At 37.1% G+C, this 20,040-nt stretch overlaps 1 protein-coding gene across 2 annotated transcripts in view; it reads right to left on the bottom strand.

Annotated features, from left to right (window-relative positions):
• Positions 1–20,040, bottom strand: part of ano5b (anoctamin 5b) — a 35,451-nt gene that overhangs the window by 7,827 nt on the left and 7,584 nt on the right. Inside the window, exons 2-10 of one of the 2 annotated variants that reach the window (XM_057356362.1) lie at positions 10,558–10,602; positions 9,093–9,151; positions 3,964–4,071; positions 2,718–2,786; positions 1,794–2,201; positions 1,331–1,446; positions 706–840; positions 421–526; positions 274–334 (exon numbers count right to left, since the gene is read on the bottom strand). In XM_057356362.1, the coding sequence (XP_057212345.1) occupies positions 274–334; positions 421–526; positions 706–840; positions 1,331–1,446; positions 1,794–2,201; positions 2,718–2,786; positions 3,964–4,071; positions 9,093–9,151; positions 10,558–10,602 (1,107 nt within the window). The remainder of the gene's footprint in view (positions 1–273; positions 335–420; positions 527–705; positions 841–1,330; positions 1,447–1,793; positions 2,202–2,717; positions 2,787–3,963; positions 4,072–9,092; positions 9,152–10,557; positions 10,603–20,040) is intronic. The other variant, XM_057356448.1, reaches the window with a different exon arrangement.

The following is a 20,040-nucleotide window of genomic DNA, read 5'->3' on the forward strand; positions in this document are numbered from 1 at the left end:
ACATTCTGCAGCCTGTTATTTGACTGCATGAATACTTTGAAACGCTTTATACGCTGTTTTTATTTCTCATTCAAATTTTGTATTACTAATTCCTCTGCAGATTCTACAGAAACTCATATATTTTTAAACAGAATAGACAATTATGGTATTTACAGATTCATTTAGTAAACATGTGCCAAGATCTTCAGATTAGCACAAAATGTGATTAACACTCCAGCCCACCACCAGAGGGAGTTATTGAGCAGGTATATTTATAAAGTAGGCCTAACTCACCCCAAATACCCATGAACATGGCAAAGAACACTGTCCCCTCATTATCAAACAGATGGGATTGCTGTGAAAAAAACGATCATGAATAAGAAAAACAATTCAGGCATCATATTCTTTAGGCAACTTTTAATGTGACAGAACTGTTCTTACCCATGATGATAGACAAGTTGAATTGAGTTTCCAGTAGCTGCACTTTTTATCACAGAGTGGACACATGACAATATTTCCACCGATGTCAGAGTCACAGATCTCCTTACTGAAGACACACATTCAAGGAAGAAGAGAAAAAGGTGAATACTACTAAAATGTTTGTACCCAACAATGTGCTCCTTTGTGACTACATCACATCAAAGATAGAATAGTTCAACACTGTTTACAAGTTATCCAAGAGCATTTACATCATAAAAATAGTTCATCCTGTTTAAAACAACAAACCTTGTGATGTTGTCATCGTAACTGAGCATGCCATAAACAAAGCAGATCAACCCCATGACTGCAGCAAAAAACAGCATCTCTGTGTAAAAGCCCAACCAGGCAAAGTAGATACCAATCTTCTCACCATAGTACTTCCTATGACAGAAAGAGTCAGGAAATGTAGTAATGCAATGATCTGATACGCTGCTCTGTAAAACTGAGACAGATAAGGGACTCTGAGTGGCATATAGGTACATTGTCTCTTTACCAAGCAAGCAGTCTAATGATTTACAAACATGTGCTCTTAACATTCTTAGTATGTAAATATTTTCTCCTATCCCAATCATAAACAGCTGTAAGTTAAACCGTTGGTAGAATGAATTCCTGAAAGGTAAAAACATTGCGACTCTGTTTGCAATGAAAACATTACTCAATACTGTAGTGCTGAGTGACTTAACTAGCCAACCAAGCCCACCAGATTAACTGGCTCAACCAATGGCGTAAGTTTGGGGTGGAGCCTGGCTGACCACTGGCAGACTGGGGCAGTGTTCACCAAGTCTTTTAGAGGTTTTGTTGCACTAGTAGCCTAGAAATTACATCACTTTTATACCAAAAGCAAAATACAAAATGCCAACAGTGTCCTCACTTTATTAGGTTAAGCGGCTGCTCCTTGTAAAAGCAGAGGAATCGAGCCCAATTCTTATATAGGTGAAACCGCTCGCTCTCACACTGCATGTCTTGTGATTTCTTCCAATACCGACACTGAGAAACAAACAACAACCAGATTACGACTAGATAACATGTTGAAGAAATAAAGTGATCACCCAAAAATGACCCTCTTGTCATTTCAAACCAGTATGACTTATGTTCTTCTGCAGAACACAAACGAAGATATTTTGAAGAATGTTAGTAACCAAACAACAGCGGAAGTCATTGACTTGCATTGGTTTTGAGACTATACAACAGAAGTTAAAGGGAACCACTATTGTTGGGTTACCAATATTCTCCAAAATATCTTCTTTTGTGTTCTGCGGAAGAAAGAAATCACTTTAAGCACAGCATTCAAATGAATGAAGCTACAATAAAATGAAACTAAAATGAACACTCACATCATGAAGCGGGTAGGCAGAGGTATAGGTGCCATTGTTCAGCAGTCGCTTGATTCCCGTCTTGTCCTTTTCTTTACGGTCTTCCTTGTAGTAAGGACAGCGGGTGAGGATGTAGTACACAATCCTGTTGCGGGTAGAAGGAGGGAAAAACGTCTCCTTATCTTCGATGAGGAAGAAGTCCACCTTACTCTTGTCAAAAGTTGCGGTGAAGTAGTCCGGCTCCGGTGTCATGATGTTATCCGGCAGCCGGAAAGGACGCGTAAACCACTCCTGCGGGCCTTCTTGCGCTTTGGGAATAATGTCGCTTTCTTTAAAGGGCACTTTGATCTTAAGCACGTCAGCGTAGGTGGCCAGCACCTCCCAAGGAGCGTGAATCTTCAGGTAATGCGTCTTACGGTCATCAGATTCCTGCAGGGGTGATGTTTTGGAGTGAGTAGATGTTATTTGTAACAAAATAAAATTGTATCTGAGATCTATTTCCAAACTAACAATGTGTTTTATTTATATATATTTTTTTAAATCTTGAAAAGACAGATATTAAAAGGATAGTTCACCCAAAAATGAAAAATCTGTCATCATTTCCACACCCTCTTGTCATTTCAAACCTGTATGACTGACTTTCTTCTGAAGAAGATATTCTGAAGAATGTTGTGAAACCGAACACAAAAACCGACGGCACCCATTCACTTCTATTGTATGGACACAAAAACAATAGAAGTGAATGGGTACCTTCGCTGATCGGTTTCACAACATTCTTCAGAATATCTTCTTTTGTGTTCAGCAGAACAAAGAAAGTCATACAGGTTTGAAATGACAAGAGGGTGAGTAAATGATGACAGAATTTTCATAAACGATCACTTTAAGTACATTAGATGCATAATGCCATTGCAACCATGAGGGGGCATCTGTGATTCAACACCTAACCGATTTATCTTCAGACTCCAGCTCCAGACCAGCCCTCTCCAGGTTGGCTTCAAATTCTCTTCTTCTCTCCTGGATGACAAACCACACACACAAAATCATCCCTACGTTACTGTACTATATCATTCATAGTTTTTGCATCCACCCAACTCTCTTTTTATAAGTCACTGTTTCATTCAGCTTTTGATCCGGATATAGGAAATAGTTTGACATTTAAGGTTGTAAACAAGGTTTCTCATAGTCTTCAGAGTAAACATATATTTCCCAAAAGACTTTGTGACCCAAGACTACCACATCCTATCTTATGGAACAGCATCTCACACAGGTGACTCAAGGGATATGACCTTCATTAATGGAAAGAGTCTGGCCATCATCAACCTCTGCAGCCTGGAGAAAACAGATGCTACATTATCAAGGATCAAACCGATTCACCAGCCGACGCTTCAGTGTTCATTAAGCAGAATAAAGCATCTGGTGGTAGACGTGGTTGAACTCTGATCCCTTTATTTGCAATCTCTGTTCTGCATTTAGAGTGTATTGTGCAACTGCTTCGGTCCGTCTGATTCTGACTCAGTCCCCTAGTTCTCACTGTGTCATATGAGACATCTCACCCCGAACCACCATGCAGCCCTGCCCAGATCCTCACCAGGCTATTTTTATACACAATGTGGAATAAAGCGCATCTGGCATTTGGTAATTGTGTTTAAAGAGAGCGAGTGCAGAACATCTTGGCGAAAGCACAGTAACTAGTATTTCTACATCAGTCATTTTTGCCAATGGACCTAGGACCTATAGATTATACACACATACTGTACATACATGGATCCACTTATGCCTATGTGCAGGTTTGACTATACATTCGGAGGCTAAAATAATAGTTTACCCAAAAATGAAAATGCTATTATCATTTACTCGCCTTCTTGTCATTTCAAACACAAAGGAAGGTATTTTAAAGAACGTTATTAACCGAACAACGGAGGTGCCCAATCACTTCTATTGTATGGACACAAAACCAATGCAAGTGAATGGGTACCGCCGTTGTTCGTTCACTAACATTCTTTTGTGTTCTTTTCATTTTTGGGTAAACTATCACTTTAATATAGAAATGTTTAACACTGTATTGTAAGCTGGACATCACTTTTAAAACTCAAATCAGCCAAAGCAATGTTTCCCAATAAATCTGATGTCTGTTTGTGTATGGAGTATGTGTATGTTAATGATATAATCATGAAAGTATATAGTAACATACCGCTTTCTTGTCTCCATCTTTGTCATCCATGTAAGACAGGACAAAATCGATGCGACGTATACCATCCCTAAAGTACACTGAGTCCCGGTTCTGTTCAAACTTGTCAATCTAAAGAAGACAGGGGATATAAATCAAGACAAAATCTCTTACACAACTATATAAGCATAGAGCCTTTAAAAGCTGTCTCCACTGGAAATACACAACATAACGTATGTGACTTCTATCAATGATAAGGGTCTTTCATGTTTTCCAACTGCCAACACGCCAACAGACCATGAAAGCAGTGTGAGCAAGCCTGAGCAAGAAATGGTCGTGAAATACACAGCGTAAGAATTCACTGTAGTGCGCGGGCCGAGAAACACAGAGCCAAGTGAAACGTCATCCCACTAACACTGCAGAAATAGCATCATGATCGATGCATGAGGGACTGCAGTGAGATGTACATAGATAAGATGAGAGAGGTTACTTCTATCAGTAGTCTATCAGTCTAGAGCAAAACAAACAAATACATGAAAAATAATGAACTGAACAAAGAGTTATCTTATCTTCCCTAAGAAAAAAATGTCTCCTACAGTATCACGATACACTGATGCTATCAGATGACAACACCAAAACGTTGGTATGCCATGATACTAAATGACTCTATATGATCTCATTGATATCAAGGGATTTATACTGCATGTTTTACTTTATAATATCCACAAAACCATGTGGCTGTGTGTCCCCCTTCAAAGAAATTATAAAACTTCCAAGCATTACATTCATGTAAACATTTTTACTTATCATATGCCTTATTTAATAGCATCCCTGCCATCTCAGCCATTCACTTACCATTAATATCATCACTGGCATTAACCAACTGTACAATCAAACCATTAACCATAAGAAAATAAACCATAACAGAACCTCGGGAAACTCATACTTCTGCTCCACTGACATCACACAAGTACAAAACATGCCTGAGGATTTCCAGTTAGCCAATCCTGCAGTTTTTTCCCAAAGAGATAAACTTTTGCACTGTTCACTATTGAGAAATACATGAAGTCCTTCCTTACATCAAAAGTTAAAAGGTGAAATCACAAAGGCATGCAGGAGGAAATACCAGCTGTACTAACAAACGTGCTGCTCCAGACCCTAAGGCAAGCCAAGACGTAAGTCACACAAAAATGCTAGACGGCTTGGCACGTTTCCGTAAATAAGGCCATCGAGAGAGGCAAGAATAAGGAAAGCTGTTAACTAATAAAGTTGGCTATAGCTGTGCACTGGGAAGGCCATTTGTGAGAACATTATATTGCATTACATAATGAAATGAAAAGGGAGAGGGTTCCTAATGGAGCACTTAGATTAAATAGGGGCTTTGTCAACTCCAACATCCCCCCCCCATACTACTATTGATTACGGCATGGAGGATTACTGATTACTGTTGACCAATTATCAATTGAACACAATCTCAAAATGACCACAAGATTCTGTGTGGTGTACAGAACAAAAAGTGATATTAAAGTCTATAGTCTATAATATAGAACACCAGTGGCGTTGCTAGGCCCTTTTTAGAGGAGCTAAAGCCCCCCCCTAAAGTTCTAGCTTAGCCTCCCTAAAATATTGTGAGTAATAATGTAATCTGTACAAGAATTCGAGATCGCTTTATAGTCCCGTTTAAAACTCTTATTATGAAAACGGCGTTAGGCTGCGTTATTTAGCGCATTCTTCAGTTCACAGCAGCACATTGGAGTGAACGTCATAAGCAGAGTAACGTTACAAGGTGTGTGCATTAACATGACATCTGCATTTTTGCCATTCTTTGTTAGAAATGCAGCTTAATATGATGCGGGAGCGATACAAGACCCTTTCCCATCCAGTTTTTAAAACGTTTTGTCTGCGTTCACCCCTCGTTAACTAACCTTAGTTGTTTACGTTACCTCCAGCAAAATGAAAGCACTTCACACCAATGACGGCATAGTTTAGAAAACGATCATGATGATATTGTAGCGCACAGAAATGTGTCATTCATGATGATGTGCCGTTTGATTTTTCTGCACCTAAAGCCTGGCTCAGACTACAGGAGTTTTAAAATCCTGACAGATTTTAAATTCTGGTTGCAGCACACACACAAGGAGAATCTTGACAGATTCTCTTATTTAAAATCTTAAACCTGGCTCAGACTACAGGAGTTTTAAAATCTGGAAAAATTAAAAATCTGGTTGCAGCACACACATAAAAAGAATCTTGACAGATTATTTTATTTAAATTCTTAAACAAGCTCACACTCATCAGTGTACAACTAAATATATACTACACATATTTTACATATCCATAGGATATGCAGTTTTGTAAAAGGAGCTAATAGTAACCGTTTTAATGGGTTTACTATTTTTAGATGTTGACATCACATCTACATTTGAATCTCTTTTTCAAGCACTACAAATATAGGTTTGCCCTTTGTAAACTTGCATTTATGAATGTGAAATGTCCAGATAAGAAAACGTTGGGGGGTAAAGTTGTGTTTATAAATAAGACTAAAGGTAGCAAGTGCAAAAATAAACATTTAGAAAGTTTGATTGGAAGTTTTTTTATTTCATAATTGCACATCAAAAGACATCCTAAGACACCCAAACTACAGGATAATATTAAGATTATCATACCAGAGGTCTCTTACGTCATCTCACCGGGAAACAGAAGTAAACAAAGGGACATGCAAAGTTAATTTCACGTGATCTCACCTGGCAACGGTTGTGTAACGTCTTTGTCGCTCTCTGAATGATTCTCTGTCTGTCTGTCCAAAGCCGCGGGAACGTATTTTGAGCAGGGGGTGCTATAATGCTTTTTGCTAGGGCTGAAGTTATGACTGTGCTTTGGGCGAGCCGCTTAAGTTTAATGTTAATAAATATCGGAAGAAAAAAATAGTCGCTGCCGAGAATAAAGATGAATGCCAATGTGATTATAAGATACAGCATAAAAACAAACACATAAACGCATGTTCTATGTATGCCTATAGCCAAATAACAATCTGTTGAACGAAACTACAAGCTGCGCGTTAGCAGTTAAATTACCCGGTACATTTAAAACCGACGCGACTTCTCCCCAGCTCTTTTCCTTATCTGTGCGGTTGTGGTATGTTTTGGAGGAAACATTATATAGACAATCATGTTGTTGCCACAAGTTGTTCCTCCATCTCCGCTGTCAAACATTCCCTTGCAGGAGCTTTCGCGGTCGACATTTTTAAAGGTCTGTCAGTCACCTCCGTCACCTTGCAGATGTGCCTCTCATTGGCTGTTGCGAAAGTACCAACGTCATCACCCCGATTTAAAATCCTAAATATCAAACATGTTTGATATGATCGGGGCGGCCCCGATTTCTCTCAGAGCAGATCGGGAGGTGTAAGATTCGATCTGTGAACGCCTCACATTACGTGATAATCTGGGCCGAATCTCGGACCCGATCGAGGTTCTGGACCCGATTTTTTCAAAGATTCTCGGGAGGGGAAATCGGGGTAAAATCTGGCCGAGAATCCTGTAATCTGAGCCAGGCTTAAGTTATAGAAAGTTGACGGTAGTTTTGACAGCCCCGGAAAGACATCGACGGGCAGATAGAGTTTCCGAGGAAACAAAAGAGTACCTAGAAGCTCTTTGTCGTTTTTCAGACGCAAAAGTATTGGTTGTTTTTATGATCTTGCTTGGTAAAACATAAACACCATGCATTGTGCTGTGTTTTACCTTTCTGTGTTTTTCTGTTTTTATTATTTGCTCCTGTAAAGCTGCTTTGGAACAATGCACATTGTGAAAAGCGCTATATAAATATGTTGAACTGAATTTATACAGATACCCAAGGTCTTTCTGTTATGGTGTTACAGAAGGATTGTGCAAAATGTCCATATCACACATAGTTCTAAAACTCTGGCTCTGATAAGAGCAGATCACTCCCTTTTTTACAGAGCTGTTGAGAACTGCTGAAGCTTAATGGCATTTGTAAGAGACTTCATGTGTGCCCAGCAGTGGACACCTTTCCAAGCACTGATGAATTATGTTATTTAAACACTGCAACAGAAAGTAATTACATCAGATTACTTTAAAAGACATATTAAGTAAATAAAAGAATGCAAAATTCTCTCTTTTTTGTCAACTCTTGAAAACGGCCTACAGTCTGTGTTGTGAAAATCTATTTTATACCATTACAGGGCTGAGATTACAATAGTGCTCAATGCTTCATCATTAGTATATGTCCTATAGAGTGGTGCTACAGTTTCTCAGGATGTGTCTTCACCAAACTGGCATCACATGGGTGACTTATTCAACAAGCTTGCAGATATTTTTAACTACATTTAACTGTTAAGTCAGATGAAAACCATGTCTGTTCTGACACCAAAACCAGTAACACTTTATATTGCTTCAAAAGGCCTCACCAATCATTTTGACCTTCAAGAGCTCCACTTAAATGTTTGTTTAAACTGTCCAAACATAAATGTTTAAAACATAAACAGAAAGGTTCTCCAGATCATGAAAACAGCACTCATCGGTTTGAGTATCTGTAGCTACAGTATAAACAGTGGTGTAAAGTATTGGAGTAAATTTATTCTATTCGTTATTTTATTTATCTGTTATATTGAAGAGACCTTTTTGAAGGAGTTTGGTTTACTTATGAGCACTTGAGCTTAAATGAGACTTGGGTGTTTGTAATAGACGTACAGTAGGTTATGGTGTCGGCCATGATTTGTTGCAATTTTGAGGTGTTCAGTCTTATTATGATTTAAGAAAATAAATGCGATTGCTCTCCTCACAAATCAACTGTTTCTAGTTTTTCACAGACATATCTCTAAGTGTTGAGAACTAGTGCTGCTTTGAGCCTACATTCAGTATGAGTAAAATACTCAAGTACTGTTAAAATCAGATACTCAAAGACTTTTACTGAAGTCGTTTTGGAATTGGTGACTTGTAACTTGTAATGGAGTAATTTTCACTGCAAGGTATCTGTACTTTTACTTAAGTATGGTTTTCAGGTACTCTTTACACCTCTGAGTATAAAACAACCTCAAACCTCAAATCACAACAAACACCAAAATCTCTTTCTAAAACGAGTCAGACTTGAACAATAAGCTCTAACAGGACATGAATGAAATGAGTTTGACATCTTACCTCCCTGTGACCAGGAAGCTGTATTCCTCGACCAGAAACAGAGTCAATGCTTCCGTTATCTGTGCAAGGGAAATACATCAGTAAATATGAGATCAACAAAAAGCAGGCATGCTTTTCAAAAGCTTTTTGTAAAACCAGGAAATATTTGGTTGTATAAAAATACATTTTTTAAAGGTTCCTGTCCACACATTTTGTGGATGGTATCCTAAAGGTGAACAGAATAAATGAATTCAAGTGAATCTTTTCAAAAGGAGTCTATATTTTGCTGGAGGGCAGCCCCAGCTTAGCTGAATTCCAGCAATATTAAAGGCTTCAGTGTACCTGAAAAATGTCATAGCTGCCAAAGTGAGATATCCAACATCACCTCACTTGAAAATGGTTTATGCAGTTGTGAGATTTTCCTGTCTTTCTCTCTCCCCCTCACACACTGACAGACATTCCATTGGTTAGTCAGCATGATTATAATGCTGAATAGCTGACTTTCTGGGATAAAAGCACTTCCTGTGGGAAAACAGCCGTTTTTTTCTACCAGGATAGACATAACACTAGAATGACGCATACCACAAGGCGTGGGCAATGGGCAGTCTCAGTGTTGTCACCCAATCGGATTGGAGGTGAACTTATCGCACACAAAATGATTCATGGAGCATTTCTGATTGAATAAAAATGTAAAAATCAGAAATCAGTCTCTAACCTACCAATACATCTTTTCTCTAAAATCTGTCAGGTGAATATTTAATGTATTTTTTAACCAAAACCACTAAACTTAACTATACTTTAAACTAATTACTTGAATATTAAAAAGCTGCTTAAAACCTATCTAAGTGGTCAGCAAGCTGGTCTCCGAGACAGCAAAACATGCTAAGGCTGTTTATCTTTTCAGCAGTGTAAATTGTGTGCGTCTCTCAATTAAAATTCTCTCAGGAAACAATGGCAACAACACACAAAAACACTCCATTTCTCACCTTTGCACCTGCACCTCACACATTCAACACGCTAACTGCATGAGACTTGTGCAGTTGAATGAGAGTAGCTGTAAACACACATGGGCTGGGCAAAAAACTAATTATACAGAGGGTCTGTGTTGCAATTTTTAGATATGGCAGTGAAGGACGGCATAAACAGACTCATATATTCAGCCTTACAGGCAGAAAAGTTGACATATTAAAAATAACAGCTATGAGGCAATGATCAATTGAAGGAGCAGAGGAATGAAAGAACGGATCAATGGCAGCAACATTTTCTTAAGCATCAGTGGGCTTTTGAGGAAGCTTCACATCCCCAATGTGATAACACTGACAAGCACACATAATATGTTCTCAGAGACATCAGCAAGCATAAAAATGCTAAAAAAAAATGCAATGAGAGGAATGAATATAAAACAGAGCAGAAAAACAGGAAAGGACGAGGAGTGTGTGGAGGACGGACATATAAGCGGCACACTGAAGTGATGCTCTGTCCGTACCTGCCTGAAAGATCCTCCGGTATCCCGTCAGAACGGCACAGTCATCTTAACCCATGTGACAGTCAGGAATGGAGAGATTGAAGTTTTAAAACCACACAAGTAACTTTTCTACATTTACTTAACATTTCTATAAAGAAATCAGGACAACACTTGGTAATTATGGAGGACTAAACCTGCAAAAATTATAAATAAATAAATGTATAAATATATAAATATATAAACGAATAAATGTAATAATATGAAAATAAATAAAGGAATGAATAGTTTGATAAAACAAAATAATTCGTTTTAGCTATTATTGATCTTAGCTTTAACTTTTCTTTTCATTTTTTAAATTGATTTATTATTTTTTGTGTCCATTTTTTAATTATTTTTAATTATTATTATTATTTATTTTTAGATTATTTTATTTATCATTTCCTTTTATTTTTACATTTATTTATTTATACGTTTATTTATTTTTATATTTATTTATTATCGCATGTATTTATTTCCACTTTTATTTATTTATTCTTGAATTTATTCTTACTTTTCTGTGTCTTGTATGATAATTAGATGGGTTGGTCTTGCCTACTATTGGTTCAGCGTAGATTGAAGCGTTTGATCGATTACTCTTGACTTGTTTTGGACTAACGTCACGTCACTCACTGATCGTTTGCTTCGTGTATAACGTTAAGTAACTATGGCGGGCGCACAATTAGCTAGAGAGTTACAGCATTTAGCCAATGAAGTCGATAACCATGCATCAAATGACTGTGTGTCATTTAGATTAGGTGCGCTTATTGATGATTTATTACAGATTGACGGCGAGATAAATGACAAAGTTCTTCAAAATCTGTGCGAGTCAGGGGGTGCTAAGGTGGTGACCAAGTTCCGGTTACAGGTCCTCTGCCAAAGAGGTGCATGAACGACCTCAGCAGATTCGTCGATTCTGAAAGCACAAGACGACTTGATATTAAGATGTCTAATAAACACAGACTTTCTTGTTACATGATTTTGACATTCTTGTTAAGATTGCAAATTATTGGTATGATCGCCCGTAACGGCTGAAGCGAGGTGAAAAAATAAATAAAGCGATTTGACACGGGATTCGTACCCATACAATAAAGCGAGGCAGCGTGTCACTACGGTAACAATCACACTAAGCTATTTCGCAATGCTAGCTGCTGCGGATCTTTGCAATAATATCAAGATGTCACACAACAATATGCAGCTGGATGAATCAAGGGAATATGCCCGTCTTAACTTGTGACCTCTGTGTTATTTATCTCTTATGAAATGTAGTTTACGAGTACCGTTTAGTAACCACGTCTTTTTAGAAGGAATGGTTTCCATTTGATGGCCCCTGTAGTGAAAGAACGATGCTCATTACTACCGTGTTAACTTGTGACTTAAGTTCACTATGTCTCAATTCATTTACATTATGTTACATCAAATCTTTACGCCTTTTCTAACCGAAAGGCTGCTTATAACTATCACTTTGACAAAGCGTTAGCTTGCGACTTCGGTTTACAAGCTCATCTGTGTAGTTAAACCTTATTACATTTTGTGCTTTATGATTTTCACCAGTTGAACTGTAACGCCACCATAGCATAGCACCCTCTGACTCGCACAGACTTTGAATGTGCTGCAAAGAGGCTAACAACCGAGGGAGAACTTTGTCATTTATCTCGCCGTCAATCTGTAATAAATCATCAATAAATGCATCTAATCTAAATGACACACAGTCATTTGATGCATGGTTATCGACTTCATTGGCTAAATGCTGTAACTCTCTAGCTAATTGTGCGCCCGCCATAGTTACTTAACGTTATACACGAAGCAAACGATCAGTGAGTGACGTGACGTTAGTCCAAAACAAGTCAAGAGTAATCGATCAAACGCTTCAATCTACGCTGAACCAATAGTAGGCAAGACCAACCCATCTAATTATCATACAAGACACAGAAAAGTAAGAATAAATACAAGAATAAATAAATAAAAGTGGAAATAAATACATGCGATAATAAATAAATATAAAAATAAATAAACGTATAAATAAATAAATGTAAAAATAAAAGGAAATGATAAATAAAATAATCTAAAAATAAAAAATAATAATAATTAAAAATAATTAAAAATGGACACAAAAAATAATAAATCAATTTAAAAAATGAAAAGAAAAGTTAAAGCTAAGATCAATAATAGCTAAAACGAATTATTTTGTTTTATCAAACCATTCATTCCTGTATTTATTTTCATATTATTACATTTATTCGTTTATATATTTATTTATTTATACATTTATTTATTTATAATTTTTGCAGGTTTAGTCCTCCATAGGTAATCACTTAAAAAAAACTTTACCAAAACATAGTCAGAAAAAAGGTACAAAAGCTTGGGCAGTACATTTCATCTTATTAGTAACTTAAAAGGTACATATTGGTACCAAATGTATGCAGAGTATGCACATCAGTACCATTTTAAGGGTACCAACAGCTTACCCTTTTTCTGATGTTGTAGAAATATGTACATGGATCAGTGACAAAACAGGGTTGGCAAGATGAGAAAATTTAAAATGTTTTAAAAACTGGTTTTAAAAGCATGTATCAGATATTTTAAAATGTACTTGGTGTATCTATGCTGATTTTGTGTAATTACAAATAACATTTGCATCATTTTTTATAAAAGTTAAGACTGAAGGTACCTGAAAATGTCAAATGGTGTAACTGGCAAAGAATTAGAAATATTAAACATTATCCACCCAGATGCAATGTAAACATACTCCAAAAATAAATTATTTTAAAATATCACACGAAAATGTTATTTAAGTTATCTCTAAATATACATTTTAATGTGTTTTTACAACATTTATTGGGACATATATTGAAAACACCCTAGTTTTCTAAATAATCTTGGACAAATCATGTAAAATGGCTAAAAACTATACACTACACTAGATGCTTCTCTTTCATTACACATAAATTTTCCTGTATATAATTGTATATTTTTATGTATTTTTATGAAAAATACTGGTTATGCCAATTGACACAAACCAGTTACACCACTTGACCATGTTGCTTTTACAGCTAAAGACCATTGTTTGTTGAATACATTAACACTGAAAATCAAGCATGATAGTCAACAAGTTCAAGGTATATTTCAGCCAAGAAACAAAATTTCCCCATGTTTTACTCACCCTCAAGGCATCCTAACTGAATATGACTTTCTTCTTCAAGAATAATGCAGTCGGACTTTAATCTCAACAATTCCACCCACGGCGCTGCCGCCATTGTTGTTTTCACAAGCGACAGTGGTGTACATGACGCCATGGCTAAAGTTCGTGGACAACCTGCAATGTAGTCGCTGCACAGAGTCCTAACCTCGGAAGAGACAGGAGTGGATTTATTTTATTTTTAGTGGAAGTCCCTTAGAAACCATTATGTAAAAACCTGCTTGTTTGCGCAAATCACTTCAAGCCAGAGTGCTTTATCAACCTGGGACAAGCAGGATTGGCTTCAAAGATGTTCCTCAAGAGGGGTCGAGACCAACTGAACGAGACAAAGCTGCCGATTTAAGTAATATTTATCAACAGTCTGAATTGACGCAAATGTACCGTATATATAGGAGGATAACGTTAGCATATGATAGCGAAGGGAGCCAAGTCAGTTAAAGGCTAAATAGAACATTCAAAGCCAGTGTTAAACTTACTCTATATTTATATGTTATTTGGCAAATGGGCACTTGGAGTTTAGCTGTATGTATGTTAATACATTATGTGCGTTAATATGTTCAACTGTGGCAAGCTGTTTGTTTTGCTAATGAACAGGGGCGAACACTGCTTTGAGTTTCGTTTAAAACGTCTCAAATTATTCGTCCTTAGGCTGAAAAATCTGTCACAGCATACAAGTTATGCTCTCACGTTGTGTGTGTAACATTATAACTTGTCAACGACAAGCGCTAAAATCCACGTAGTTCCGCTGAGATCTGCAGGTGCACATTCCATGGATTTTAGGCAAGCATACATGCAAGCATTTGCTGTGACGGATTTTTTAGTCTCCAGACGAATGATTTGAGACATTTAAAACAAAACTAACCGCAGAGGAGTTCAGGAAACATAATTTAGCTAAAGCATTGCCATGGCAGTACTACAAGTGTGTTGTGTTGCCACGCCGGGCAGAAGGGGGATGGGGTGCACTGTAACTCATTATCAGTTAAAGAGACATGCACCAAAACGGGTTGCTGTGAGCATAGCTAATTTTGACGAGGCAAAAAGGGTTTTGTTTACACAGCCATTGAGTGTTTTTAAGCAAAATATGTTCCAGACATTTCATGAAGACCCTAATAAATCATACCAACTTGATGAAAGTGCTCATTTTATGAGTCCTTTAAACAAACGCATTGATTTGCTTCAGAAGGCCCTTGTTAAGACCACGGAGCCGTGTCGAGCCGTCCTTTGATCGATGGATGCACTTTTTGGAGCTTCAAAAAACTGCCCGCCATTCACTCTGATTTTACCGCTTGGAAGTAAAATGATACGTGGTATTATACTGTAACTCCGACTGCATAATTCTTCAAGAAGAAAGGCATATTCACTTAGAATGCCTTGAGGGTGAGTAAAACATGGGTACATTTTGCTTCTTGGCTGAAATATCCCTTTAAGCTGAAGTGGTTTTATTTTCCTCAATGCTGAACAAACATCTGATAACAAGAAATCATCATGTCTCGTAGTGTAACAACAGTTAAATGGTTAGTTCAGGGTTAGAATGAAAATTCCATCGTGAACCTTTGTTCATCTTCAGAATACAAATTAAGATTAAGGTTTGAGGAGAACAGAAAGATTTCTGACTCCCCACATATAGACAGCAATGCAATACACTCAAAGCACAGATAGTTAAATATAAAGACATAATTAAAATAGTCCATGTGACTACAGTGGTTCAATCTTCTTTTCTGAACCGAGAAGAATATTTTGGTGCGCAATAAAACAAAAGCAACAACTTTATTCAACAATTTCCTGACTTCTGCCCCAGTCTCCAAAAGCCCATCCACAAGAGCACCCAGTGCATAGTCTTATATTATACTGTATAAATGATAAAATATCAGAAATTTAATCATTTCTTTTAGCACTGAATTTATGTTCAAATGTGGGGTCAAATGAAGCCCACTTCATTCTGCTACATTATTAAATCATGTATGTATATACTACATTATATGATATTATACTATATATTGGTTGAAATTTTAAATGAATGGAATAGAAATACGCATTAAAGCTAAATATTTCAATTTATGTTCAGCAACATAATTATCTTATTTATAATTATTTATCTTGAACTTTCAGAGTTTTATTCTGACGCTGTGGATTGCACCACTTTCTAAAAAAAGTATAACACCGAACACTTGAAAAAAGTTCCAAATAGTAGTTTAATTTATTTTATATATTTAATTTTTAGCATCATAAATTTGTGATATTTGACTAATTTGTCCCCTACCAGAAAGGTATGTTATAGAAGTCCAATGGTATTTGAGATTTCAATTTAAAATTTAACAGGCATAAATGGACACCTATATAAACACACATGGCCTTGATGGGAATATTTCAAATGCAATTTTGAAGTTAATACTCATTTTTAGAATAATGATGAAATATCAATGTATTTCTGGTGTCATACCATTTGACATGCATACCTAAGAATACCTGACACATCCTAAAAATGTGAAATTATCTCACTTTTTAAAAAGAGTTTCTAACCTTGCATGTAGCAGTTAGTGTCACCAGGGGTTCTCTGTGATTTCATTTCCTGGATCTTCTTGGATAATATTAACAAAATTGCTCTTTAAATGGTGGTTACACCACCATGACACTTCATGAATTTGAATTCAATTATAATATTTAGAACAATGGTGTTCCATTTACTTGTATTAACTATTAGTATTAAATAAGTAAGGAAAAATTGACAACGGGCCATTCAATTATAAGAAAGTAAATGTTGTAATGTGGTCAGCAGACCTGGAACACCTTCATTGTGGGCATTTTACTGAAAGTTAATGCATACCCATAGAACGTTTGTCAACCAATCAGATTGAAGCATTCAACAGCCCCGTGGTATAAAACTAATGTAAGACTATGCCAAGCTATCTGATATGGTGTTTTATTGAGAATGTAATCGTTTTAAACATGATTATTTTGTGGTATCAAGTTTTTACGGTTACACCACATAGACATTTCTGCATTCATTCCCCAAATACTCTCTCAAAATGAATTAAAACCAGAATTTCAGTCTTGGTCCTCAGAAAAAAGAATGTATGCAAGTTTGCAAATTATTTTGAAATTTTAACCCTTTTAAAACACAGGGACACAAAAAAATGAGCATCACGTCATTGACCCACATACTGTACACTTTGGATATATTACAGAAACCTCATGTCTTTAATATTTACCCCAGACCTGGCAGGTTCAATTGAGATCCTACCTGATATCACTAGAGTTACTACAGAGATAGAACAGGATTCTAGATGTTAAAGTGATATGGCTCTCTTTCCATCTTTTCATTATACCAATATTTGCATTGAGCAAAGCTGGTAGGTGCTAGGGTCTCGCAGGCTTCCTCTGATCGTGTTATTATGAGTGATGATTAGGTCTACTGGGAAAAGCGTCCTTGATAATGGCACCTTTGTGTAATGCTTTGAAACGGAGAGGGAAAAAACAAGCGTGGTGTTGATAAAACCTGTCTATACAAACCTGTGACCCTTGCAGTAATTTCCCAGTAAACACATAAACTCGATCGTGCTAAGGGAGATCTACCTTTCTGGAAAGTTTACACATAATTTGAATGAATTCTAGTGCGATACTCGGTCTGTTTTAATACAGTTTGATTTACTCTGCATAAAGGTCCAGCTCAAGAAGCAAGCCGGAGCACCCCTGGTATATTTTTCAGCTATTATTCAGCAGACAGGCTGAAATGGGTTTGTTCAGCAGATCTGAAAATAAATTCACAAATCCAATTTTCTCCCACATGACAATGCTGACTTTTATAGTAGAAATAAAAGGCATTCTGATTTCATCCTCTGAATGCATCAATGATACATTATTGCATTCCTAATGCTTGACAGAACACATAGTTCTCAACAGGAAAAGTGTGTCAGGAAACACCAAGGCACCCGGTTAGCAAGCATTCACTTAATACCTCCTTGACATTATAAGGTGATGGTGTCAATCTGAGAGCAAACCACAATTCTACAGCACAAGTCAGAGGCCAAGATCCGTTGTTGATACAGTTATTCAACAGGACACAATGGTGTCTCTGAGGTATTGCAGTCATTTTTAATCCACAACCAAATCTTTGATAACAAACCAAATAATGACACTGTGGTAGGCTACTGTAAGAGCAGGAGCAGGACAAAATACACTTTCTGGAATGTCCTGGTATTGTTCAGGGTCACGTACACTCTCAAGAACTCCCAAGTGTCATGAAAATACTCCACACCTGGCACTTTTTATGAACAACAATATATAAGTTTGACTCTTATCTCACAGGCAGATCCTTTAAGGCATCCTGGAGAGGCGAGATATCCAGATCTCACCAGCAGACAACTTGAGTTGCTCAGGGATCAGTTCTTGCTCCTCTCCTCTTTTCTATATATACCACCTCCCTGGGTCCAATAATTAAGGCACATGGGTTCTCATACCATTTTTATGCAGATGACACGCAGCTTTATTTCTCTTTTCAACAAGATGACCTCACCATCTCTGCCCGTGTCCCTGACCGGCCTTCCAACCAACGCAGTCAAGCCCTTGCAAATGATCCAGAATGCAGCTGCACGTCTAGTGTTCAATCAGCCTAAAAGAACCCATGTAACACCCCTCCTGATTTCACTTCACTGGCTGCCAGTTGCTGCCCGCATCAAGTTTAAATCTCTGACACTGGCCTTCAGAACGAAAACGACAAATTCGCCCATTTACCTAAACTCACTGCTTCAGGTCTACATCCCCTCCCTTCATCTTCGGTCTGAAAATGAGCTACGCCTGGTTGTTCCATCACAGCGAGGCACCAAATCACTTGTTAAAACCTTTACTCATTCGGTTCCCCTTTGGTGGAATGAACTGCCAGCCTCCACACGAACTGCAGCATCCTTCACAACTTTCAAAAAACAGCTCAAAACATACCCGTTCCGCATTTATTTGACTAACCAATAACTGTCTTAAAAAAATTTGTGGTTGTTCACTCTCTTCTTTGCTTACTCCAGCTTTAATCCTTCTAGTAGCATGGCCAATCCTTCTAGTAGCATGGCCTTGTAAACTAACGGTACTGTTTAGCGTGTTGACAAAATGTTCATATGCTCTCCTACTTGTAAGTCGCTTTGGATAAAAGCATCTGCCAAATGATTAATGTAAATGTAAATAAACTATTTATTTTTGTAATCTAACAGCCGTTAGATTCTGAAAGTATTTCAAATCACACATACATACATACATACATGCATACATACGCACGCATACATGCAAGCATACATCATGCATGCATGCATCGTGCATACGTACATGCATACATATGCATGTATGTATGTACAGTGGCAAGAAAAAGTATGTGAACCTTTTGGAATTTCATGGTTTTCTGAATAGATTTGTCATAAAATATGATCTGATCTTCATCTAAGTCAAGGGTATTGACAAACATAGTTTGTCTAAAATAATAACACAACATTTTTTTGATATTTCATGTCTTTATTGAGAACAACCAAAAAACATTGCAGCGCTTGTGGAAAAAGTATGTGAACCCTTGAGTTAATGACCTCAAAAAAGCTAATTGGAGTCAGGTTTTAGCACACCTGGAATCTGGTTAAGATAATAAGTTTGGAGGTGTGGACTACTACAGCTACTTTGACTGATAAAAACCCCTCAAACTTTTGAAGTTTTCTCTGCACAAGAAGAACACGCTTATGTGAGCCATGCCTCGCCAAAAAGAGCTTTCAGAGGATCTACGATCAAAAATTGTTGATTTACATAAAGCTGGTAAGGGTCACATGCATGCATACAATGTATGTATGTATGTATGTACGCACGAATGTATGTATGCACGCATGTATGTGAAAAGATATAATATTTACTAAAAATTGAAGGGTGTACTCACTTCTGTGAGATACTGTATATGTATGTATGCACGCATGTATTTATGCACACATGTATGTATGTATGTATGTATGCATGCACGCATGTATGTGAAAAGATATAATATTTACTAAAACGTGAGGGGTGTACTCACTTCTGTGAGATACTGTATATGTATGCATGTATGTACGCACGCATGTATGTATGCACGCATGTATGTATGCTTGTGAAAAGATATAAGGTGTACTCACTTCTGTGAGATACAGTATATGTATGTATGCACGCACGTATGTATGCATGAATGCATTTATGTATGTATGTATGCACGCACGCATGTATGTATGTATGTGAAAAGATATATTTACTAAAATGTGAGGGGTGTACTCACTTCT

Source organism: Triplophysa rosa, linkage group LG1, assembly GCF_024868665.1.
Source record: "Triplophysa rosa linkage group LG1, Trosa_1v2, whole genome shotgun sequence".
NCBI classification, from domain to species: Eukaryota; Metazoa; Chordata; class Actinopteri; order Cypriniformes; family Nemacheilidae; genus Triplophysa; species Triplophysa rosa.